This window comes from Cucurbita pepo, chromosome LG12 (assembly GCF_002806865.2).
Source record: "Cucurbita pepo subsp. pepo cultivar mu-cu-16 chromosome LG12, ASM280686v2, whole genome shotgun sequence".
In the NCBI taxonomy this organism is placed as follows: Eukaryota; Viridiplantae; Streptophyta; class Magnoliopsida; order Cucurbitales; family Cucurbitaceae; genus Cucurbita; species Cucurbita pepo.
This window is the reverse complement of record NC_036649.1, coordinates 6,053,035-6,077,111: the sequence shown is the minus strand read 5'-3', so window position 1 is coordinate 6,077,111 and position 24,077 is coordinate 6,053,035. Positions and strand designations below refer to the sequence as shown.

General features: G+C 36.6%; 4 protein-coding genes and 1 long non-coding RNA gene across 7 annotated transcripts; 3 read left to right on the top strand and 2 right to left on the bottom strand.

The window, feature by feature from the left end:
• The first annotated feature begins 1,855 nt into the window (after window positions 1–1,855).
• Window positions 1,856–5,032, top strand: LOC111806387 (beta-fructofuranosidase, insoluble isoenzyme CWINV1-like). Its single transcript, XM_023691679.1, has 8 exons — window positions 1,856–2,036; window positions 2,158–2,166; window positions 2,403–2,890; window positions 2,973–3,347; window positions 4,048–4,206; window positions 4,287–4,525; window positions 4,609–4,699; window positions 4,853–5,032. The coding sequence occupies exons 1-8, from the start codon at window positions 1,856–1,858 to the stop codon at window positions 5,030–5,032; spliced, it is 1,722 nt and encodes a 573-aa protein (XP_023547447.1).
• Window positions 4,773–7,867, bottom strand: LOC111806390. Of its 2 annotated transcripts, XR_002816799.1 has the most exons (5): window positions 7,569–7,867; window positions 7,380–7,420; window positions 5,660–5,762; window positions 5,081–5,191; window positions 4,773–5,008 (listed from the first exon to the last, which is right to left on the bottom strand). It is a non-coding gene; the product is annotated as an uncharacterized LOC111806390 (long non-coding RNA). The 2 variants fall into 2 exon arrangements; XR_002816798.1 differs by having other exon boundaries at window positions 4,773–5,191.
• An 821-nt stretch (window positions 7,868–8,688) lies between these two features.
• On the bottom strand, window positions 8,689–11,218 carry LOC111806388 (protein IQ-DOMAIN 1-like). Its single transcript, XM_023691680.1, has 5 exons — window positions 10,958–11,218; window positions 10,653–10,889; window positions 10,390–10,584; window positions 10,190–10,303; window positions 8,689–9,438 (listed from the first exon to the last, which is right to left on the bottom strand). Exons 1-5 carry the CDS (start codon window positions 11,024–11,026, stop codon window positions 8,872–8,874), a joined length of 1,182 nt encoding a protein of 393 aa, XP_023547448.1. The 5' UTR covers window positions 11,027–11,218; the 3' UTR covers window positions 8,689–8,871.
• Window positions 11,219–11,912: 694 nt separating this feature from the next.
• Window positions 11,913–13,632, top strand: LOC111806528. Of its 2 annotated transcripts, none has more exons than XM_023691881.1 (2): window positions 11,913–12,062; window positions 13,064–13,605. In XM_023691881.1, the coding sequence occupies exons 1-2, from the start codon at window positions 12,023–12,025 to the stop codon at window positions 13,300–13,302; spliced, it is 279 nt and encodes a 92-aa protein (XP_023547649.1). In that variant the 5' UTR covers window positions 11,913–12,022; the 3' UTR covers window positions 13,303–13,605. The 2 variants fall into 2 exon arrangements, with proteins under 2 accessions (XP_023547649.1, XP_023547650.1); XM_023691882.1 differs by having other exon boundaries at window positions 11,923–12,062; window positions 13,067–13,632.
• A 4,581-nt stretch (window positions 13,633–18,213) lies between these two features.
• On the top strand, window positions 18,214–23,982 carry LOC111806784 (probable phospholipid-transporting ATPase 4). The gene is made up of 11 exons (XM_023692240.1): window positions 18,214–18,332; window positions 18,878–20,776; window positions 20,874–20,984; window positions 21,075–21,351; window positions 21,438–21,526; window positions 21,629–21,713; window positions 21,806–22,015; window positions 22,147–22,272; window positions 22,356–22,454; window positions 22,654–22,845; window positions 22,926–23,982. Exons 2-11 carry the CDS (start codon window positions 18,933–18,935, stop codon window positions 23,595–23,597), a joined length of 3,705 nt encoding a protein of 1,234 aa, XP_023548008.1. The 5' UTR covers window positions 18,214–18,332; window positions 18,878–18,932; the 3' UTR covers window positions 23,598–23,982.
• Window positions 23,983–24,077: the final 95 nt, after the last annotated feature.

Sequence of the window (24,077 nt, the reverse complement as noted above, 5' to 3'; positions counted from 1 at the left end):
CTTGATGCATCTGGAAAGCAACTAATCCAATGGCCAATAGTAGAAATTCGAAAACTTCGAAAGGACAAAATTAAATTGACAAACAAAGTATTGAAGAAAGGATCAATAATTGCAGTAAAAGGTGNTGAGCGAGATTCAAACCATTTCATATAATGAAAGAACGATAACTGAAATGAGGAACTCACGAAAAAAATCTCGAACTACACAACTACAAAGATGGATTATACTTTAGGGTCCCTCATGAGTCAGCCCACATCTCCCATAAACAGCATCGGCTCGCGATGGGAAGACAGTTTATCCCCCATACTTGCTAAAGTAATCACTAAAGGTCTCTAAATACCAAATACTAATAATAAACTGTCGAGACATGTATGACGATGACCGTCAGAATTCAAAATGAACAACATGCCTGTAATAACATACTAACACAATGGCAACATGACAAAAGAAACATAATTTTTTCTTTTCGGCCATTAAACCTTAGAAGAGTTTTTTAACATTAACCAATCTTCTGACTACAACAAATGAGAAGAGCGTGGAGATTTTGAACCTCTAACTTCACGAGAATAGTATATGTCAATTACGGTTGAACTGTGCTAACATTTATTAAACTTTTTTGAAGGCCAAATTTTCAAATGACGCTCATTTAGGCCGCTCATAGCAAAATAATCAAGTAATGTGGAATAAAATGAAGAAAGAAAGAAGGTTCTTTAGAAAGAACTAAAAACAAGAGCGAGTGAAATTTTCGTGTGTTTAATTTTTCGTAATTTTTTAGTTAAAAATCCTCCACAATTCCCACAAAAATAAATGGAGAATTTTGCGGGATGAAGTATGAAATAGGTGGCGGGAAAGGGGACGGTGAAGGCTTCCTCGTCCCCGCCCCGTCCCGTAGACATCTCTATATAAACTCATGTATACAAATTATGTCGTAGTCCGACTAAGAATGAAATCGTAAAGTTACTAGTTTATGTGTGTGTATATGACTAGTGTCACAATCATACTACAAAAAAAGTACCGTTGTGATCCTAACAGTGTCAATCATTTCATTTAAAAAATTCATTTTAATTTTTAAAAATTTTAGTGATATTTTTAAATCGGAAGTCAATTAAATAAAAAATATCTTTACAGTTAATTTTACTTAAACTATTAATAATTTGTTTTAAAAATACATTTATACGTCAAAAAAATTATAAAAAAAATACCTTTAAAAGTTTCAACATCATAATTTCTTAAATAAAATAAATATTCTTATTATTTTTATTTTAGTAATATTAATACATTAATCATTTAAAAAAATTAAAAATTATTTGTGGTGACACGTGGTTTTCTTTTATAGGTGTAAGGTCAAATAAAAAGGGCGTAGAAAATCAAGTAGAATTAATTGTGTTATAAAATTCATTATTTTTGGAGTATTAAATTACTAAAATAAAAAATGCAGTTGATTAAAAGTCCAAAATATCCAAACTTTATTAATATATTATTATTATTATTATCCTTCGTTATCTTTATAACACCCCATTATTTTAGCAAATCTAGGATAGATTTGACTTTTCACACTATTTCTATTTTTCAAAATCTCCGCAATCAGTTTCCAATACTAAATAAGTTTAAAAAAAAGGCTAATTTTATATAATTTTAAAAATTATTAAATATAATAAAAATTTATTAGACACAAAATTAATAGAATATCTAATAAAAGTATTTTTTTTTTTTAAACTCTTTTTCACCCATTTGACCTATAATCCAACTCACCATTACAGGGTTTGTTCTCTAAATGTGGCCAATCAAAATTAGATTTTTAATTATAAATACAAATGAAAAAAACCCAATATTTCAATCTTCTTCACCAATCACAATGGCTTCCTCCTCTCTCTGCTTCATCTCCTTCCTCTGTTTCTTGCTCGCCCATGGAGCTTTGAAGCTTCAAGCTTCCCACCATGTTTACACAGCTCAAGCTTCTCGCCTTCTTCTTCATCATCATGAACAGCCTTATAGAACTTCCTACCATTTTCAGCCTCCTAAGAATTGGATCAACGGTCTGTCTCTCTCGCTTTCTTTTTCATTTTTGTTCTTCTTCGTTTTTTTTCTTGTTCTTAACGTTTCCATCTTTTTCTTTGTCATCTCAATTTGGGTATGGAACGGTCTCCGCAATCATAGATCCAAATGGTTTGTTCATCTCTACTCTTGGTTTTTTTTTTTTTTTTTTAATTATTATTTGAATGTTAATTGTGTTGATGATGAAAGTCCCACATCGATTAATTAAGGGAATGATCATGGGTTTATAAACAAATAATACTCTCTCCATTGGTATGAGACTTTTTAGGAAACTTAAAGCAAAACCATGAGAGTTTATACTCAAAGTGGACATTTTGCTAACAAATTGAACATTTTTATCATTTCAGGACCAATGATATACAAGGGAATTTATCATCTGTTTTACCAATACAATCCTAAAGGAGCTGTGTGGGGTAACATTGTGTGGGCCCACTCTACATCAACGGACCTGATCAATTGGAAACCCCATGATTATGCCATCTACCCATCTCAGCCCTCCGATATCAACGGCTGCTGGTCGGGATCCGCCACCATTCTCCCCGGTGACAAACCGGCGATTCTTTACACAGGAATTAACCCTAAAAACCAACAAGTTCAAAACTTGGCTGTCCCTAAGAATCTCTCTGATCCATATCTTAGAGAATGGGTGAAATCCCCAAAGAATCCTCTCATGGCTCCCACCCCACAAAACCATATCAACTCTAGCTCATTCCGTGACCCCACCACCGCCTGGCTCGGTCACGACGGCGAATGGCGGGTCATCATTGGAAGCAAGATTGATGCCCGTGGACTTGCCATTATGTTCCGAAGCAAAGATTTTGTTAAGTGGGATCAGGTGTAGTAGAAAGCTAAAAACTCTATCTCAATTTACGTTTGGTTTAAACTTGTAATAGAACTTTTTGGTCCTTCATATCTAGGTTGATCATCCGCTTCATTATGCCGATGGCATGGGAATGTGGGAGTGTCCAGATTTCTTCCCTGTGGCAAAGAATGGTCATGCGGGCGTTGACACGAGTGTGAGTGGACAACACGTAAAACACGTGTTGAAGGTGAGCTTGGATGATACTAAGCATGATCAGTACACGGTCGGAACATATGATTTGAAGAAAGATATTTATGTTCCGGATAAAGGATCGATCGAAGACTACACAGGATTGAGATATGATTATGGAAAGTATTACGCTTCAAAGACATTCTTCGACGGCCAAAAGAAGAGGAGAGTTTTGTGGGGTTGGGTGAATGAATCCTCAAGCGTTGATGATGACATCAAGAAGGGATGGTCGGGCGTCCAGGTAAGCAAGTCAAAGTCAAAGTCAATGGTTAAATAATCTAACTCCATTTATTTCAGCATTAAAAAATATTTTAAAAAGAAAAAAAATATTTCATTGGCTGACATGAATAGAGATAGACTCAAATTTTACCTTATTTTAATAAAAAAAAAAATTACTTTTATTTTTAAAAGGATTATATTAAAAAAAAGAATATAATTTAAATTTTAAATTTAAAAATATAGAATTATATTTTTGAAAAAATTATAAAATAATAATTATTTATTTACTTCTTGGTGGATAAAATTTGTTCACTTAAACATTGCTTTTATTTCTATACCTGCTTTTATTTCTATACATACTCAAGATCACCTTATCTCTGTCATCTAGAATCCTCTAATGAACGTTTGGATCACGTCATCTAGACTATATGTCATGTATGACATAGCATTAAGAAGATTTAGGTTTGGCCTCAATGAAAAAATAAAACGGAGTTGAGCCATTCACACTCCAAGTAGTGGCCCAATTCGGCTTGGTCTTTTCTCTCCTATCAACGCTAAAAGAGAAACTGAGAATGCAACCCATGTAGCTACTTATTGGTGCATTTTTTTCCCCAACTTCTTTGACTATAAAATAATTATAAAAAAAAAAACAAAACAAGTAAAATAATTAATTTCAAACAATATTAGACTAAAATGGTTATTTATTTATTTTATTTTTGTAGGCAATTCCAAGGGCTGTTTGGCTTGATGCATCTGGAAAGCAATTAATTCAATGGCCAATTGCGGAAATTCAAAAGCTTCGGAAGGACAAAATTAAATTGACAAACAAAGTATTGAAGAAAGGATCAATAGTTGCAGTAAAAGGTGTAACAGCGGCACAGGTGAGTGACTGATTTTGTGTTAATTAAGGTTGTTTGATTTTGTGTTTGGTTTCTTATTGACATTGTTCTTATTATTACAGGCCGATGTTGATGTTTCATTCAAAGTGAAAAGCTTCAACAAAGCTCAAAGGCTGAAGGCTGAATGGAAAGACCCACAATTGGTTTGTAGCCAAATGGGAGCAGCTGCCAAGGGTGGAGTTGGTCCATTTGGGCTTCTAGTTTTGGCTTCCAACAACTTGGAAGAGTACACTTCGGTGTTCTTTAGGATATTCAAAGGACAAGACAAATATGTTGTGCTTATGTGTAGCGACCAAAGCAGGTATGCCGAACAACGTGATGTGTAATTGTTTCGTATTGTTCGATCGTGCGTTAAATGAATTTTGTTTTTTTTTCGTTGGACAGGTCTTCGTTGAACGCTAATAATGACAAGACAACGTATGGAGCATTCTTGGATGTAGACCCAGTTCGTGAAAACGTTTCGTTGAGAAGTCTGGTGAGATTCTTTTTTATACGTATGGAGCATTATCATGTTCAAGTCTCGATATTCATAATTATTATTCTTCATGTACACGGGTTAAAGTCTATCAAATCTAACTATAGTAGATCTCGATCGATGAATTTGACCATTTTTATGAAACATTTACAGATTGATCACTCAATTGTCGAAAGCTTTGGATCTAAAGGAAAGGCTTGCATCACGGCAAGAGTGTATCCAAGGTTGGCGATTGGAGACAAAGCTGGTCTCTATGCTTTCAACAATGGAACAGAGAGTGTAACCATCGCAAAACTCCGTGCTTGGAGCCTAAAAAAAGCTCAAATAATTTAACCTTATTTGGTAACCCAATTGGCAACTAAATAAAATATTTCTTTGTACTTTTCCTTTTCAATCTGTTGAAACTGTTTTGGATTTGGCACTAATTCATGTGTGAAGGTTTTGAAATCCATGTGCTTAGTCTGCCTTCTCATGTGATCAACTTCTCTTAACCTGATAAAAAGACATTAAAATAGAGTGAGACACGTTTTATTTCTCACTAAAGAATCAGCTAATAAGGAATCGATTCTCTTTTTGAATGGCTTTGCTACTTGATAGATATCTAAAAATGAGTTAGCATGCTGAGAGGGATCGAAACTTCACGGAAGGAAAAGTTCGAAAGGAAAGTCCGAAAGGAAAAGAAAAGTCCAAAGAATACAATATCTACTAGTGATGAGCTTAAGCTATTACATGTTTTCTACGCATCTTCGCTCTCAAAAGTGATAAATTCAAATCCTCTAGACCGCTTCGTTTTATAATCTATCATGATTTGGTGTTCGATAATTCTAACAAAAGAAAGAGAAGTATTCCTTAAACTCCTCTGAAATGTTTATGAAATATCCAAACAGAGCATCTTTCATTTAATATTAATTCCAAAAACAAGAATCAATAGAAAAGAAAATATATATTGCCATAATATACCTTCCGTCAACGCAGGTGGTATTCCTCCAACAAAAATTCTTTAGGTTCTTGATACCATTTTATCATTCCTATCAGCCCTTGGAACTGTCCTCTTCACTTCCACCTGATAGTGACATAAAAATATTCCGTCGCCCATTATCCATCATCCAGATTACAAGTTTAGAATTACAAAAATAACTGATTTATGTTACTGCTCTGCCGTCAATAAAAACGTCTCTNAGTCAACGCAGGTGGTATTCCTCCGACAAAAATTCTCTAGGTTCTTGATACCATTTTATCATTCCTATCAGCCCTTGGAACCGTCCTCTTCACTTCCACCTGATAGTGATATAAAAATACTCCGTCGCCCATTATCCATCATCCAGATTACAAGTTTAGAATTACAAAAATAACTGATTTATGTTACTGCTCTGCCGTCAATAAAAACGTCTCTAAATATCAAATAATAATAATAATAAACTGTATAGCCGTCTATAAAAACGTCTCTAAATACCAAATAATAATAATAAACTGTCATACATGTGTCAAGACATGTATGACAAGATGATGACAGTCAGAATTCAAAATGAACAATGTGCAAATAATAACATATTAACACGGTTAGATGAACATGACTTTCCACAATGGTATGATATTGTCCACTTTGAGCATAAGCTCTCATGGCTTTGCTTTTGGCTTCCCCAAAAAGCCTCGTATCAATGGAGATATTATTATTTGATTATAAACCTATGATCATTCTTTAAATTAACTGGGACTTTCATCCAACAAACACAATGGCAACGTGACAAAAGAAACATAATTTTTTCTTTTCCTAAAGATGCCACGGAGATGGAGGTCACTAAACTTTGGAAGAGTTTTTTAGCATCAACTAGTCTTTTGACTACAACAAATGAGAAGCGTGGAGATTATGAACTTCTAACTTCAAGAGAATGAGTATATGTCAATTACCGATGAACTATGCTAGTTTTCAAATGACGCTCGTTTAGGCGCCCGTAGCAAAATAATCAAAATAATGTGGAATAAAATGAAGAAAGAAAGAGGGAGCTGAAAACAAGACATTGATAGAACAATAACAAGAAAGATATGTGATTGATTTTGCAACTAGAAATATAAGTTCAAAAGATCAATACACTAAAAGAAAGATATGTGATTGATTTCTGCCTAGTTATGAAGAACACTAAACCAACATTGGAAGGGTTCTCTTTTGGCTTGATGAAAGTGCCCATCTTATCAAATAAGAATAATNGAGAATGAGTATATGTCAATTACCGATGAACTATGCTAACAATTATTAAACTTTGGCGAATGCCAAGTTTTCAAATGATGCTCGTTTAGGCGCCCGTAGCAAAATAATGTGGAATAAAATGAAGAAAGAAACAGGGAACTGAAAACAAGACGTTGATAGAACAATAACAAGAAAGATATGTGATTGATTTTGCAACTACAAATATAAGCTCAAAAGATCAATACACTAAAAGAAAGATATGTCATTGATTTCTGCCTAGTTATGAAGAACACTATACCAACATTGGAGGGGTTTTTTTTGGCTTGATGAAAGTGCCCATCTTATCAAATAAGAATAATAATGTATCAAAGAATCCATCAGCTATCATATGATTCCAATACAAAGAACAGTAAATGATTAAACGAACAAAAAGCACCCCAGTTTCTATGGTACCCCCACACCCCCAAGAAATCAACAACTTACTAAATTCATTACCTTCAGTGGTCTCCAAAGAAACGCCTCCAACGAACAGTTTGCTACCAAGTAAGAAAAAAAACGAAATCTCATGCTCCAAAAAATATCGATTCAGCAACTATTTCCCATAAAATTATGCATGTATTTACAGGAGCGATGACCGCTCTATTAAAAAAAAATGATAGAAGATGAAGAATCATACTGACTCACCGAATGCTTCATTTCACTTCCTGTACTATCCACATTCCCTTCTTCCAATTCACTCCGTCAATCAAACTGGTGCTGTTAATCGTACATTTGGAGGAAATTTTCACCATTGCAGGAGTTGAAAACAGCATTGGAATGCCTTTCTTCCGCAATTGAAGCTGGAAATTCTTCTGCTAATCAATGAAAATCATGATCCGACTTGTAAAATAAACAGTGAATTTCGTCTTCTTCTTTTTTTCTCAGGCAGAGTAAAGCCCTAGGTGCCCTATCAGAGGAAGGGCTTTTGAAAATCGCGCTGAATGGATAAGAATGCGAAATTCGTTATTTTCTTCATTATTAAACGGCGTCGTATAAATTCTAAAATCACAAACTTACCCGCCGGCCCATCACGTAGTTCTTATGTTTAATGGGCTTGTTAGAATATTGGGCCCAAACTTTTTAGTGGGCTTGTTTAGTGTTGGGCCACGATTGAATAACCGGTTGTACTTTTTCAACCGTGCGGCATCATGACACATGCAATCATAGATTAACCTTAAAATATTTCACGATGCTTAACCTGCTTTCTCACGAGAACCTGCTTGCTTACAAAGCTTGACGCTCCACGAAAGAAGCAAGTCATTCATTTTACTAATAAAAGTCAACCATTCAAAACTGAACATCATTTTGAGCGGTAAGGAGGCAAGCAAATAAAGGGAGGCATTACGAGCCTCCCTGCACGTGTCGATGTCTGCCTTGCTGATCTATTTTAAACTATTATTTAAAAGAACACCCGATAACTTACTAATATTTAACCTCATTATACTTTTCTTCTCGTCTTTATAGCTTCATCGAACCTTAAACAAAATTCTTCATTTCGACTATAAACGTCACTCATTTCTACTATAAAAAAAGTCAGTACTAAGCTTCTTTACCAAGTATTATCGAGCAATATAATGATTACTAGGACATGACAACTAAATATTGTACTAATCAAGACTCTCAAGCCCCAATTACACTTCATGATGCCATCTCGAGCATAACTTAGTACATTAATACTATTAATAACTTAAATGTGTGCGTGCGTGCACAAGTTGACGGTTCGTTCGAGCATCGTGTAAATATGTTTTAACTTGACAAAAAAAGAAAAAAGAAAAACAATTTATATTAGATTCCAAACAATTTGTATTGGGTAACACCATATCTAGTCACAATGTATATAAACACACCACACAGCCCACACAAAAAGGCAACAAGTTGTTGAAATGAAAAAAAGAAGTTAAAATCCCATACACTCCCGGCAAGCCGCCGCATACGGTGGCTCTTTTCTTCAGCATCTCACCCAATCTCGCCGTCCAAATGGCGGTTCTTGATACATATCCCGGCATAACCTCCCTGAACTCTCAGAACATGTACTGTTGCTCGTTGTCTCTCGGTTTTCGACCACCGGAGTCCTCCCGCCACCGGTTCTCTGCTTTGCTTTGATTGACGCCGTGGGATACATATAACTCGGCTTACTTCTGATCTCCTCTTCACCTGCTGCCGCCCCCACTGCCCCCGAGGTCGACGACGACATGGAGGCAGAGTACTCATCGTAGACAGACTCCGAGGAAGACGGAGACCGAGCAATTTGATTGGGTGGAGCTGAGATTCTTGTCGTGACATTGTTTTTTCGGGTTCTGAAACTGTCAGGAAAGTAGCCTACATCTTCACTTCTCCGGGAAAACGGCGTGTTTCCCGGCGGGACAGTGTCCAATGAAGCGGTTTCCCATGAATTGGCCGCCATCCACCGGTCTAACCAGCTCAAATCCTGCTGCTTGTAATTCTTGTCAAACTTCCTCTGTTGGAGCATTTGTTTGCTCGTACCTCTTTTAGGACTAGCACATGATTTTGATCTCTGAAATGGGAAATTATTTATCATCACCATTAATCACAAGCATTGCATTCAGATTACATAAAAGACACTAACTTCCGAAGGGTATATGTTTTAGTCTGATTTGTTCTTTAATTGTTCTTTCCAACAAGTTGATAAAAGTTTGAAGAATGAACTAAGCCATTTCAGCCCGATACAAGCACCGACTTCTACATTGACACCGATGTTAGGAATTACAGATCTCCACAATGGTATAATATTGTGCACTTTGAGCATAAGCTCTCGTACCTTTGCTTTGGGCTTCCCAAAAAAGGCTCATACATACCAATGTAGACACAAAGTACACCATAGAGCCTTCCATGAGGCCTAAAGAGCCCTCGAATAGCCTCCCCTTAATCGAGGCTTGATTCCTTCCTCTAGAGCCCTCGAATAAAGTATACTCTTTATTCGACACTTGAGTCATGTCTTCATGACTTTTGACTACACCTTCGAGACTCACAACTCATTTATTCGATATTTGGGGATTCTATTGACATGACTAAGTTAAGGGCATTGCTCTTATATACGTTAGTAATGATCTCCACAATGACATTACACTTTGAGCATAAGCTTTCATGGCTTTGCTTTGTGTTTCTCCAAAAGGCCTCATACCCATGATCACCCCCTAAATCAGCCAACGTGGGACTCCCTCCCAACAATCCTCAACAACCGACACGGACACCGATGCCAAACACGAATCATGAGAAAGACGAAATATTCAGGCAACTCTTATTACCTGTTGTAAAATGGAATAAGCAAGAGCTCTTTCCCTTTTAGCAGCTCCCTCTTTTCTCATCTGATGCTTATTTTTCACTTCTTCCACAGTTCCCGGATTATCACACCATCCCTTCTGCAAAACAAGAAAAAACCATTATAATCCTTTAGATCCTAGAAATTTCATGACAGAAAACGAGTCATTTAGATTCAAAAAGTTACCTCAGCCTGCTTGATCGGATCAGCTTCTTCTTGAGAACCATCAGCAGTAACAGGTCTAGCTCTAACTCTGGCTTGAACTCGAAGCAGCGCCTGCATACACCTCAGTGTCACAGCGGCCTGGTTCCTCACTTGCCGACCCCGAAATATGGCCTGAAGCCTCACCACTGCCTTCAAAGCCCTCAACGCCCTTCTTGCCTGCAAAGCCCAACCCAAAAGTATGATTTCCAGATCCATTTTTACAGATTTAAAAAAGTGGATTATACCAAGAAGCCACGAAAAGCCGTCTGGATCCGAAGAGCTGCCCAATGCTGTCGCACCACCACGAAATCCTTCAACGGAGCTCGAGCCACCGCCGCCACAGCATTAGCCAAAAGCTTCGAATCGTGCGATTCTGTTGATTCGAGAAATTCCTTCTTCGTAAGTTTACTCGATGAACCATTTCCATCAGATACGCTCCTCCATAGCCTCCATTTCTTCTTGTTCCCATCCCCAACTTTCTCCTACAAATTGAACAGAAAAAAATTAGGGCACAGAATTTTCAAACAAATCGCGCATGCGCGAGACTTACTTGCTCCGTAATCTGATGAGGCTTTTTGTGACTGATGAGAGATTTGAGCCAATTTCTTGAAGAACCCATTAGATTTGACCGATTTAGATTCCACTTGTGAAGATCAGAAGCGACTGCGAGCGAATTTGGAGATTTCTAGGGTTTTAGCGCACTGTGTGAGTGGAAACTAGAGAAGAAATTGCGAATTTGCAGATTTCTAGGGTTTCAATGGACACTTGAGAAGAAGATGAAATTGAGAAACCGTTGGAGTGATCTAATTAATGGAAGAGGGAAAGAGTCGTTTGAATTTTGAAATTCGAAAAGTCAAAAGGGTAAAGGGGAAAACGAAAGGCTGCATTGTAACGGCTAGTGAGATTTAATTTAATAATCTAAATACGATTTTAAATGCTTTGCGGCGCTTAATTCAAGTAATCGAAAGGTAAAACGACGTCGCATTGGGCCAATTCTCTGTGGGCTAGTTCGTTTTTTTCTAAATTAATAAAAATATTATTTTAAAAAATAATTTCTAAATTTTCAGAATACTAATTTTTTAAAATTTAAAAGAAAAGAATATTATCCAAAACTTGAACCATATTTTTTAAATAAAATATTAACAATTTCTATGTAAAATTAACACTAATAATATTTTTAAACTTTTTAAAAATATATATATAATTTTTAAATAATATATATATATATAAAATTTCATTGCATAAAAATATTTACGTAAATTTTAAATTTTACATTTTATAATTCGACAAAATAATAAAAAAATATTGAATACATAAAATAAAATTAAAAATTTAAATATATGTTAAATATTTATTGAAGACAAATTCATTTAAAAATAATTTATAACCACCAAGGTGCTTCTCATTCCTTATATTCGGCGATCAACGGGCCTAAACGTGTCGTATTGGGCCGAGTTGGGCTTTGTAAAATTGCTAAACATAACGACAAGTCGTCCCGCGGTCAGAACTGTCGACATGTGTATACCGTCAGTTTCGTCGTAAACGGGGGAAGGGATGGTCCAGCGAGCGGACAGAAGAGCGAGGCCGGGTTAATCAATCCCAAGGAAAATCTCGAATGGAGGATACAAAGACCGAGATCAAAGATTCTTCCTCAGGTATTTCCAATCTTTCAATCTCTTTATCGTTCTTATGAACTTCATTTTAGCTGCTGTTGTTTTGATTGCTCTGATGTTATGTGCGTCTCTTCAATTTGCTGTTTCTGAATATAATTCGCTTGAAGTTATTGCATTAAGTAAGGATCATCCAGTGGAATACAAGTGATTACGCATTTCAGCTCTTCCAGTGATTTCTTGTTGGCGATTGGTGCGATATGGAGCTAGAAAACACTTGATTGCCCGTATTTTCAGTAATTAGTGGCGTTGATTGGTTACTACGGCTATTTTTAAGGCAATGTTTGATTTTAAATTATTAGAACGGTTTAATGTTCTAGGATTCATTAATTCAATGGGAATTATGTTTAGTTGAAAGGAATCGGCTGTCATTTCTGAAGAGGAACTTTCCTTCTGCGTTCTTTACAGCAAGTTATTATCATAGTGCATGAATTTTGAACTTGTGGTTGTTAAGGTGTTGCTCCAATTGTTTGTGAGGAGTTTTTGTAGATCAGAAATGAACTCTCTCTCTTATTGTGAGATCCGGCATTGGTTGGAGAGGGGAATGAAACATTCCTTATAAGAGTGTGGAAACCCCTTCCTAACAGACTTGTTTTAAAACCTTGAGGAGAAGCCCTTGAAGAGAAAGCCTAAAGAGGACAATATCTACTAATGATAGGCTTGGTCTATTACAAATGGTATCAGAATCAGTCACGGTACGAGGACGCTGGGCCCCAAGAAGGGTGGATTGTGAGATCCCACATTGCTAGAGAGGGGAACGAAGCATTCTTTATAAGGATGTGGAAACCTCTTCCTAACAAACGCGTTTTAAAACCTTGAGGGGAAGCCCTTGAAGGGAAAGCTTAAAGATGATAATATCTGCTAACGGTGTACTTGGGTTGGGTTGTTACAATTATAGACTCGTAGTTTGATTTTGCTCGAAGCGTTTGGTTGACTGACGTTATCTCGTTTTTTGCTCTTGGTGTGCAACACACACATACTTTTAGAAGAAAAAGATGCAAAAGCACCCAATCTTTCTGAGAGAGCGAAAGAAGAGAGAGAGGCTGTAGCCCACCATAATGAATCACCACACCATCACAAAGAAACACATGGAAGAAGCAATGATATTGATGAGACTACGCCCGCCGAAGAAGTAAAGGCCCCCGGAGTGTTTGGGAGAGTCAAGGAAGAGATTGAGGCCGTAGTGGGAGAAATTCTTCCCAAGAAGGATTCTGGCGATCATTAGTTTTCTTTAAAGCAAGGAGAAGGGGGTTGACACCATGCTGTAATAATAAGGTTTGCTTTCTTCAATGATTCTTAGTTTCTTTCATGATGCAACTTGATACCATCTGAACAGTTATTTGAAAATATTAGCTGCAAAATATCTTGTTTGAAGACAAATTGACATGAAAAGTAGACCGTGTCTGATATGTCTGGCATTCATTTAAGTTTGTAAGCAACATAGAAATCCCATTAAGGTGTTTGTATATATTTATGTAGGTACCATTATATGTATATTGGCGAACAACCCACATTTTCCTTTGCCTTATATTTGATTGTTTTCCTTTTCTAGTCAGTTATGGTGACCACATGTCTCTGCCTATGTGTGTGTTTGTTCAAAATGGATTATAATGAAAGGTGCAACTCAGCAAGAGAGGCATCCATGTTCTAGACATCCCCAAATTTAGGCCACTCATTTCTAGGCTTCCAAAACAGATTATTGGTGACTCCTAAATTCGTTAATCGATCGGTATGATCAATGTTTTCATCAAACTGCGGAGAGAAAAAGCAAGCATAATCTTACATTGGATTAGTTCAGGCTTAGGATCATGGTTTTCTGCCATGTTCAATGGCTTCAGATAGTTAGTTGTATTCTTATCCGTATGAGGAAAATTTCTAGAGCCTTGGCACATTATTCAGACGCTGAAACGGGAGGATTGTCAATAAGGATGCAAGTGAATCAGTTTGGCATGGTTTTCAGCCAAAATAGATTGATTGGGAACTCTCGTATTCTTTTACTCTATCTTCCTCTTATGTAGGAGATGAATCCCTTGTTTTTCCTCGTACGTAGGAGATAAAATTGAGAACAATTGAGGGAATCCTCTGTATCTCGAGAACTCAAAGTCTGTCCTCCAGAGGTCTTGGTTGGAGATAGATTGGCATTTTGAACTTGTTACGGACTCTTTTTGGCTGTATTTGAAAACTCTGACAACCTAGAAAAGCCAAACAGCTAATCCATCCCCATTCATTCTTCATAAATAGTATACCTTTAGTTTATGTATAACCGTCAAATCCAAATTTAAATTCAAATCGAAATCCGTGTCTAATTAGAGTAATTTAGATTTGGTAAATTTGCTGTCCGAAAATTTGACCTTGGTGACAGTAAAAATCTTGCTTCTTGTATGTTGGGCCTCTAGGTCCACTCCTTTGTCAATGTCTTGGCCCTTTTCTCCATTCATTCTGCGAGCATGGCATCTCGTTGGAGGTCAATAAATGCACTCTGCTGTCCCCCCCCAAATGACATTTTTGTAATTCTTGAGGATTCCTTTTGCTTAGCTACGAAGTATAAGTGTCTTTTCCACTCAAGTATGCTCAAGTTTACACATTCAATATTTGTTCTTTGCAATTTACCTTGGTTTTTAATAGGTTTAATATTCACTTTTTACTGGTGGATATTTTCTTTAATCTATCTCAAATTCAACCGACCTTACCTGATAGGCTGTAAAGGATTGTTGGAAATGAGTCCCACGTCAACTAATTTAGAGGATGATCATAGATTTATTAACAAAGAATACATCTCCATTATTACGAGGCCTTTTGGAAAAACCAACAGCAAAGTCTCAAAGTGGATAATATCATACTATTGTGGAGATCCGTGATTCCTAACATAGACATCCTACTTGACTTTATCCATAGTTTAATGTTATCTTCATCATCATCCATACCTAAGGAATTGATGCGGTATATTCATATCATAACATATCAACAGGAAGAACTAGCATTCGTATTGAGACTCGACTTCATAGGGAAGAAAATTTATGGATGGAATCAAATATGCAATATTTACAGACAAAAGTACTCGATTATTGGGGAAAAATCAATATACTTCTAATGTCGAATCGAGATCAACTAGGACAAACATAAAGCATTGGGTCGAACTCTTCTTCGGTGTCAAGGTAATAGCTATGAATAGTCATCGACTCTCGGGAAAGAGATATATACTACCGAAAATTATGTATATAGGGAATAGTGTTTCTTTAGAACTCTTCAAACTAGTTCTAATATTATTCTTGAAAATAGGAGCGGAGGAAATGGCACGTGGGCATTCAAAAGACCAAGAAAGCAGCCCTTCATCGTTCAAAACAAGAGTGTTCCACAAAACGCCAAGCACTCAGGTCCACACTTGTTTCTTCCCTGCCGCCCTTTGAATCCAAATCCCTCTTTGGAATTTTCCCTACAACACTCTGTAGTTCCCATTAGGATAACTGATACCATTTGGATTTTAGAATTGGACTACTTTTTCTTTTTAATATTTCTTATCCTTTCTTCATGTCGTGCAGCCTCCTTCTAAACAGCCCTCTAATCCCATCTGGCTCGGTCTCATCTGTACCCATCTTTCCAATAATTGAGTGGGAGGGATTGATTTTGTCATTTAATATAATGGGAAAAGTATTGATTATTTGTAATCATGTTTTCCCCATTTTTCCTCCCAGAAAGCTGTTCCCCAAATTTTAAATTTGAACTCATTCCGGCTCCACTACCAAGGTTCCCAATTGACTTCATCAATTTTGATAATCTCACTTCCCCACTAATATATTCGTCTCATGAGGGGTGGATTAAGTATTAGTTATTATTAAGTATTAGTTATTATTTCCAACGTCATTGATTTAATTATCTTACTCAAAAAAGAAAAGAATAGGAGAGACGGACAGATTTAAGTTATGATTAAATAGGTGATTGTTGAATTATTTATTGTCTGTTATTGTGTTATTGAATTATGATCAAACAGGTGATTGTTGAATTATTTGATGAAATATGCTATACATATTTATTTATTTCAAAGTGTATGATTGTCGTATCCAAAGAAGAAACGAGTATAAATTATTACTTGAGTTAAAAACAGACGGGTCATTGAGTTATGATTAAATAGATGATTGTTGAATTATCGGATGAAATATACTGTACTTATTTATTTACTTGAAAGTGTATTATTGTCCTCTTGAGTTATGAACGGATGGGAAATTGAGTTATGATTAAACAGGTGATTGTTGAATTATTAGATGAAATGCACGTATACTTATTTATTTTAAAGAAAAGAGTAGATTATTACTTGAATTATGAACGAACCTAATCAGGTGATGGTTGAATTTTGTGATAGAAATAGACTTTACTTTTAATATCTCCATTGGCTTTATATTAAATATTTAAATTTGTATATAAATATAAGTGCTAGCACAAGCACGGACGAAAATATGTATTCATGATTTGAGGGAAGCCAAAAAAACGTGAGTTCCGGGAGCGAGCCTTGTTAAAAAAAAAGCTCCTCTCGAAAAAGGTAAAATTCAAATATTATACCATATATATATACGAGCTATTAAGTGGGTTTTTCTCGATCAACTTGGTGAAATACCTTCCTGTAGTCAAAATTTGCGATGAGCGGTACTGACTTTTTTTGTTTTTTAGATCGATACATACATAATTGGAGGCTTACGTTCGACTGAAATTTTAATAGTATTCATTTCTATTGGCATTCTCTCGACTTATATAGAGAGTAAGGATCATAGAAAGCAGTGACGTCTAATTTTTAAAATATTAATGAATATTTTTCATTATTGTTATAAAATAGGCAATAAATAAATCTAGATGTAAATTTCCACCTAACCCACAATATCTAGATGAGCGGAAATTGTCCAATAATAAGACAAGTAAGATTGAAGTAAAGCTAAATATCTATTTCGATGTTGAAATGACTTGATATTCGATATTGTGTCCCATTCAAATATATATTTAAAATTTAAAATGGGTTACGAAAACGACATCTTTCTAATAAAATCTTAAATTCTTTTCTTTCTCGTATCTCTTAAAATTATTTAATAAAAAAAAAATTAAAAAGCTTCTTTGGATAATTCCCAACCTACTTAGGTTATAGGAAAGAATTTCATGCAACAAACCCTTTTAAAAGATACTTTATAATAAAAAAAAATATTTATATTAAAGAAAAATTATTAAAAAGTAAATATAAAAAACACGTGGAATAATAAACAATAGAAAATGAAGGACTCCGGTTAGTATATGGTCATGTTACAGGGGAATGTGGGGACCATCAAGTATCTCGATACAGAATCCTAATCCAAATCTTTGGTACGAGTGATTACAGAATCTCCAGTCAATTCACGAGCTTTCCATTTCGTGTAGCATAAGCTCTAACATCGAGTTCATTAATATTTATTTATTTTTTAATTGAACTTATGATATATATATATATATATATATATATAATTAATTAATAAATAGGACAAGATTTGGAGATAACTAAGGGAAATGAGGAAGGTAGGTTGAACAGCAATGTTGTCTAAGATTAGATGGGCCCAGTTCCTCCACATATAATAATAATAATAATAATAATAATAATAATAATAATAATAATAATTTGTGAAAATTAGAAATTAAAAAAGAAAAAAAAAAGAAAATAATAATATAGGAGGAGAAAATGGGGATTTGGCAGGGTTTGAAAAAGTGCCAGGTAGGATAACGTGGGGCCCGAAGGGCATGGGGGAGGAAGAGACTGATTCTCCCGTTGGAGGTGCCTACAGGTCATTTTAACAAAACCCACCATGTAAATCCCCAAATTTAAATGAAAAAATAATAATAATAATAATTAAAAGAAATTGTACAAAAATGGAAAATATAGAAAAATATATATATATAGATATAAATATAGAGAGGGGATGGCCCGGAATTTCGTGTCATTGGTTCGGAGTTAATAGGGCAGAAAGAGAGAGAGGTAGAGAGAGAGAGAGAGAAAAAAGACATTTCTTTCTTTCTTTCTTTCTTTCTTTCTTTCTCTCTTTTTGGCCTAAAACCCTGTTTTTCTTCTCTCTTCCCTCTGTCTTTCTCTAGATTTCCTCTCTCTACAAATTCACTTTCTCTCTCTACCTCTACCTCTTCTTCTCCTTTGTTTTTCCTCCTTGATCTCCCTCTTCTACTTCCATTCCTCTCCCTTTCTTCTCTCTTTTTCCGTCTCTCATGGATGGATTTGGTTCTTGATTCTTCCAGGTATCCTTTTTTTTTTTTTTTTTTTTTTTTTTTTNTGTTTGATTGTTTATGAATTTCTGATGATTTGGATTGATGTTGCGTTATTGATGGAGGAATCTGCATCTGTGTTTCAGCTCCACATTATTGATTTTGCCCTTTTTCCTTTCGGTTTTTGATTTTCCCCAATGGTGATTGAGATTTGAGGTGAATTTGATACGTGTAGCTGTGTTCTTTGTTGTTTTAGCGTCTTCTTTTGATTTCTTTCTGTTTTTTGTGGCGTTTGGATTTCCTGTTAGGAATGATTTCTGGGTGTAATTTTGATTTTTGTTTTGTGGGTGTTAGCTGAAATTTGGAGAGTTTCTTTTGATTTTTCTTTTGTTTTGAAGGATGTTATATTGTTTTTCGTGATTTATGTTGATGGTTGTGAGATGAATTTGACTGCAGCTTAGGTGTTTGATAGAATGTTTCTCCGTCTTAGGTATTCGTTTGCTGGTGGTGGATTTGCGCCATTGTCCTAATGGATGTTTTTTTTTTTTTTGTTAATTTATTCATATGGTTGTGATTAGGTTGAACCTGGAGAAATTGCAGTAAGGTTTGTGTCCTTATCATATATCTTTCAAGATGAAAATCGAGTCGATGAGACGGGGAAGAATAAGGGAGAGGATCCGTCGAAGCCATCTTTATACGTTTGGTTGCCTCCGGGCAGACAGTGCACGGGAGGCTGATGATTCGAATCCTCTAACAGGACCTGGCTTCTCACGAACTGTTTGTTGTAACCAACCTCATCTCCATGAGAGGAATCCGTTGAGATACTGCACGAATTACATATCCACGACAAAGTATAATGTTCTTTCTTTCTTGCCTAAGGCTCTCTTTGAGCAATTCCGAAGGGTTGCCAATGTGTACTTTCTTATGGCTGCATTGTTATCGCTCACACCGGTTGCCCCATTTTCTGCCATGAGCATGATTGCACCTTTGGTATTTGTTGTTGGACTCAGTATGGCGAAAGAAGCTCTAGAGGACTGGCGTCGATTTGTGCAGGATATGAAGGTTAATCTCAGGAAAGTTTGTGTCCATAAAGGGGAAGGTGTTTTTGGTTATAGACCATGGCACAAGATTCGAGTAGGAGATATACTGAAAGTAGAGAAGGATCAATTCTTTCCAGCCGATCTGCTTCTCTTGTCATCATGCTATGAGGACGGTATATGTTACGTCGAAACAATGAATTTGGATGGCGAGACTAATCTCAAAGTAAAGAGATCTTTGGAAGTAACCTTACCGTTGGATGATGATGCAACTTTCAAAGATTTTACTGGAAAAATTTACTGTGAAGATCCCAACCCGAATCTTTACACATTTGTAGGTAACTTCGAGTATGATCGGCAGATTTATCCTCTTGATCCTAGTCAGATTCTCCTTAGAGATTCAAAATTGAGGAATACAGCTTATGCCTATGGGGTGGTGATATTTACTGGACATGATAGCAAAGTCATGCAGAATGCTACAAAATCTCCTTCGAAAAGAAGTGGAATAGAGAGAAAAATGGACAAAATTATTTACATCCTTTTTACTCTCCTTATATTGATCTCATCATTCAGCTCAATAGGTTTTGCTGTGAAAACAAAGTACGAAATGACAGATTGGTGGTATTTACGAACTACTGGCGATGATCATGATCCATTGTACAACCCTCGAAAGCCGACCTTATCAGGGCTCATACATTTAATCACAGCTCTTATACTTTATGGATATTTGATACCCATCTCGTTATATGTTTCCATCGAGATAGTTAAGGTTCTGCAAGCTTCCTTCATTAACCAAGATATTAACATGTATTGTGAAGAGACTGGCAATCCAGCTCGAGCTCGAACGTCAAACTTGAACGAGGAGTTGGGTCAGGTGGACACAATCCTATCTGACAAAACAGGCACCTTGACTTGCAATCAGATGGACTTTCTGAAATGTTCCATTGCTGGCACTGCATATGGGGTTAAAGCTAGTGAGGTTGAACTTGCAGCTGCAAGGCAGATGGCATATGATCTTGAGGAGGATGGAGAATATTCTGATGTTTATGGGCAAAAGAATAGCCGACAGCCTTCTATGGCAAATAGCAGAAAAGGGTCCGAGATTGAATTGGAGACTGTCGTTACTTCGGGTGATGGCAAGGATCAGAAGTCTGCCATAAAGTATTTTAGTTTCGAGGACAGCCGCCTAACTGGTGGAAACTGGTTGAATGAGCCCAATCCTGATGTCATTCTATTATTCTTCCGAATTTTAGGAATTTGTCACACTGCGATTCCCGAGCAGAACGAGGAGACTGGTGTTTATACATACGAGGCAGAGTCCCCCGATGAAGGCGCTTTTCTTGTTGCAGCAAGAGAATTTGGTTTTGAATTTTGTAAGAGAACACAGTCAACCTTGGTTGTCCGTGAAAAATATCCTTCACCTACCCAAGTAGTTGAAAGGTAGGATAGCATTATGATTATGTGCTCACTCACGCCTATTTTTCCAATGAATATTCTGTGTCATGCATTGCTGATGTTCTCTTGGGAATTTGTACAGGGAATACAAAATTTTGAATCTTTTGGATTTCACTAGCAAGAGAAAGAGAATGTCTGTAATTATTAGGGACGAGTTCGGCCAGATAATTCTTCTCTGCAAAGGTGCTGATAGGTGAGTCGCAAACTGCATTTTTCTTTTACCTTTTCATGAACATGAAGTAATTTTCTTCATTCTGAATTCTCCGATACTCTAATCGTGCAGCATCATCTTCGATCGACTAGCAAAGAACGGAAGAATGTATGAGGAAGCTACCACAAGGCATTTGAATGAATATGGAGAAGCAGGGTTGCGAACTCTGGCACTTGCTTACAGGAAGCTTGAGGAGTCCGAATATAACGCTTGGAACAATGAGTTTCAAAAGGCTAAGACATCCATTGGAGGAGATAGAGATGCAATGCTTGAGCGAGTATCCGACCTCATGGAGCGAGAATTAACCCTTGTTGGTGCTACTGCAGTGGAGGATAAGTTGCAGAATGGGGTGAGATGAATATCGATTTATCTGTAACTACGACTAATATCTGTTAACATGCTCAAGCTAGTATTTGATTTTTGTTTTTGTTCTAGGTCCCCCAATGCATAGACAAACTTGCACAAGCTGGTCTTAAGATCTGGGTTCTGACAGGAGATAAGATGGAAACTGCCATCAACATAGGGTCGGTTTTGCTAATCGATGGAAGGCGTTTCTTACAGCATACATTCCATGTTAAAAAATATATCTTCTTATGTTAAGTAAAAGACATTGTTTCTGTCTGCAGATATGCGTGCAGTTTACTGCGACAGGGAATGAAGCGGATCTGCATATCGTCGAACTCGGATTCCTTATCACAGGATGGCAAAGAGGTATGTGATAGTTTGAGAGAGAGCACATGAAACTGGCTACAGGAAATTGATTTCGTACGAATTAGGATTTATTGTCTTTTGTTACACCTCAGGCCATGAAAGCACATATTTTGAATCAAATCACCAACGCCTCACAAATGATCAATCTGGAAAATGATCCACATGCTGCATTTGCTTTAATCATTGATGGGAAGACTCTAACCTATGCTCTTGAGGACGATATGAAGCTCCATTTCCTCGGGCTTGCTGTTGATTGTGCGTCGGTCATTTGCTGTCGAGTCTCCCCTAGACAGAAGGCTCTGGTAGGACTTGCATTCTCATTTTAGGATTAACCATCTTGTATGCTATACTGTTCATATATCATATTTAAGCTGTTTATCGAATGGAAATCTGTTTGTTTCGACTTCGACCTCTTTGGGGGGCGTTTCTACAGATAACAAGGTTAGTGAAAGAAGGTACTGGGAAAACCACTTTAGCAATTGGCGATGGTGCAAATGATGTAGGAATGATTCAAGAGGCCGATATCGGTGTCGGTATCAGTGGGGTTGAAGGTATGCAGGTACACACAAACGACTCTCCTCTCTAAACTTTGTCTACTAAATGAATATCTCTACCCCTCACTTTTAACCTCTAATTTCTTAGGCTGTGATGGCTAGTGATTTCTCTATTGCTCAATTTCGATTTCTGGAAAGGCTTCTGGTAGTCCATGGCCATTGGTGCTACAAGAGGATAGCACAAATGGTAATGTTAGACTGTTCCTATTTTCTTTGTTATGTTCATAGCAAGTTTTGATTCCAAGAATTCAATGGTCGATCAACCCATTATGAATTATCATAGTTTTGTTTCCAAGAATTCAATGGTCGATCAACCCGTTATGAATTATCGGTAGTGGACGTTTTAAAATTCACCTTGATCTAACAAGGGTAGTTTTCATTTTCAGATATGCTACTTCTTCTACAAGAATATAGCATTTGGATTAACGCTGTTCTACTTCGAAGCATATGCTGGATTTTCTGGGCAATCAATCTATGATGATTTCTACATGTTATCATTTAATGTCATACTCACCTCATTGCCTGTAATTTCCCTTGGAGTTTTTGAGCAAGATGTTTCTTCTGAGGTCTGCCTCCAGGTAAAAGACACATTTTGAATACGATCCAACAAGCTGATTCGTGTTCGATTTCACATGCTAACCGTCATCGAAATTTGCAGTTCCCTGCACTGTATCAGCAAGGACCCAGAAACTTGTTCTTCGACTGGCCTCGGATTTTCGGATGGATGGGGAACGCTCTCTACTCCTCTCTAGTTACATTCTTCCTCAACCTCATCATCTTCTACGATCAGGCATTCCGCTCAGGCGGCCAAACTGCCGATATGACTACAGTGGGAACGACCATGTTTACATGCATCATATGGGCAGTAAATTGCCAGATTGCTCTCACAATGAGCCATTTCACCTGGATCCAACACCTTTTCGTGTGGGGTAGTATCGCGATGTGGTACTTGTTCATCTTACTCTATGGAATGGTTTTATCCTCTGGGAATGCCTATAAAATCTTTGTTGAAGCACTAAGTCCTGCCCCTGTTTACTGGATAGCCACCATTTTAGTAACAATTACCTGTAATCTCCCATATCTTGCCCACATATCCTTCCAGAGAAGCTTCCATCCATTGGATCATCAAATTATTCAAGAAATCAAATACTACAGAAAGGATGTTGAAGATTCACACATGTGGACCAGAGAAAGATCAAAAGCAAGGCAAAAGACAAAGATAGGATTCACAGCCAGAGTAGAAGCAAAGATCAGACAGCTGAAAGGAAAGCTGCAAAAGAAACATTCTTCCCTGGGCATGCCTCCTCCAAATGCTTCTGCTATATCATGAAAAACATCTTATTCTTCTTCACCTTCACCTAAATCTTCAAAATTTTTGGATTTTTTTCTAGAGTTCCTCTGCCATCTGAATGTTTTTCTGTTCTTTTGAAACCTTTTTCTGTTATGACAAATGGGTCGTCACCACATCGGTACCCCGTTCGTTATAGCGAAAAAAGAATGGCATCCGGAGCTCATGTATGTATCATAACTTAAAAAAAAAAGAATTTGAAATGTTAAGAGCTTGTAGAATAGCTGATACCCTAAAGCAAGTTGCTGTTCCCATTCTTTCCCTATGGTTTGTTTGTATATCCCCTTATTCATGTTATTAAGAGATTCAAAATTGACTATGTCAGCTCATTCAGCTTTGTTTCAATCACTCTGGATCATCTGATGTTTATTTTGCTTTATGTTTTCATCTGCACGAACATTCATTGATAAGACATTGGTTTTGCTGTCAAATTTGATCTGCTCAATCCTGATTTGTCCATTT

Coding starts and splice junctions, on each gene's coding strand:
- LOC111806387 (XM_023691679.1), top strand. CDS start 1,856: ATGGCTTCCTCCTCTCTCTGCTTCATCTCCTTCCTCTGTTTCTTGCTC. Junction 2,891..2,972: donor ATTTTGTTAAGTGGGATCAG/GTGTAGTAGAAA, acceptor CTTCATATCTAG/GTTGATCATCCGCTTCATTA. Junction 3,348..4,047: donor AGGGATGGTCGGGCGTCCAG/GTAAGCAAGTCA, acceptor TTATTTTTGTAG/GCAATTCCAAGGGCTGTTTG.
- LOC111806388 (XM_023691680.1), bottom strand. CDS start 11,026: ATGGGTTCTTCAAGAAATTGGCTCAAATCTCTCATCAGTCACAAAAAG. Junction 10,890..10,957: donor CTCATCAGATTACGGAGCAA/GTAAGTCTCGCG, acceptor TTCAATTTGTAG/GAGAAAGTTGGGGATGGGAA. Junction 9,439..10,189: donor CTTATTCCATTTTACAACAG/GTAATAAGAGTT, acceptor TTCCCATTTCAG/AGATCAAAATCATGTGCTAG.
- LOC111806528 (XM_023691881.1), top strand. CDS start 12,023: ATGGAGGATACAAAGACCGAGATCAAAGATTCTTCCTCAG. Junction 12,063..13,063: donor GATCAAAGATTCTTCCTCAG/GTATTTCCAATC, acceptor ACATACTTTTAG/AAGAAAAAGATGCAAAAGCA.
- LOC111806784 (XM_023692240.1), top strand. CDS start 18,933: ATGAAAATCGAGTCGATGAGACGGGGAAGAATAAGGGAGAGGATCCGT. Junction 21,714..21,805: donor TATCACAGGATGGCAAAGAG/GTATGTGATAGT, acceptor GTTACACCTCAG/GCCATGAAAGCACATATTTT. Junction 22,455..22,653: donor ACAAGAGGATAGCACAAATG/GTAATGTTAGAC, acceptor TTTCATTTTCAG/ATATGCTACTTCTTCTACAA.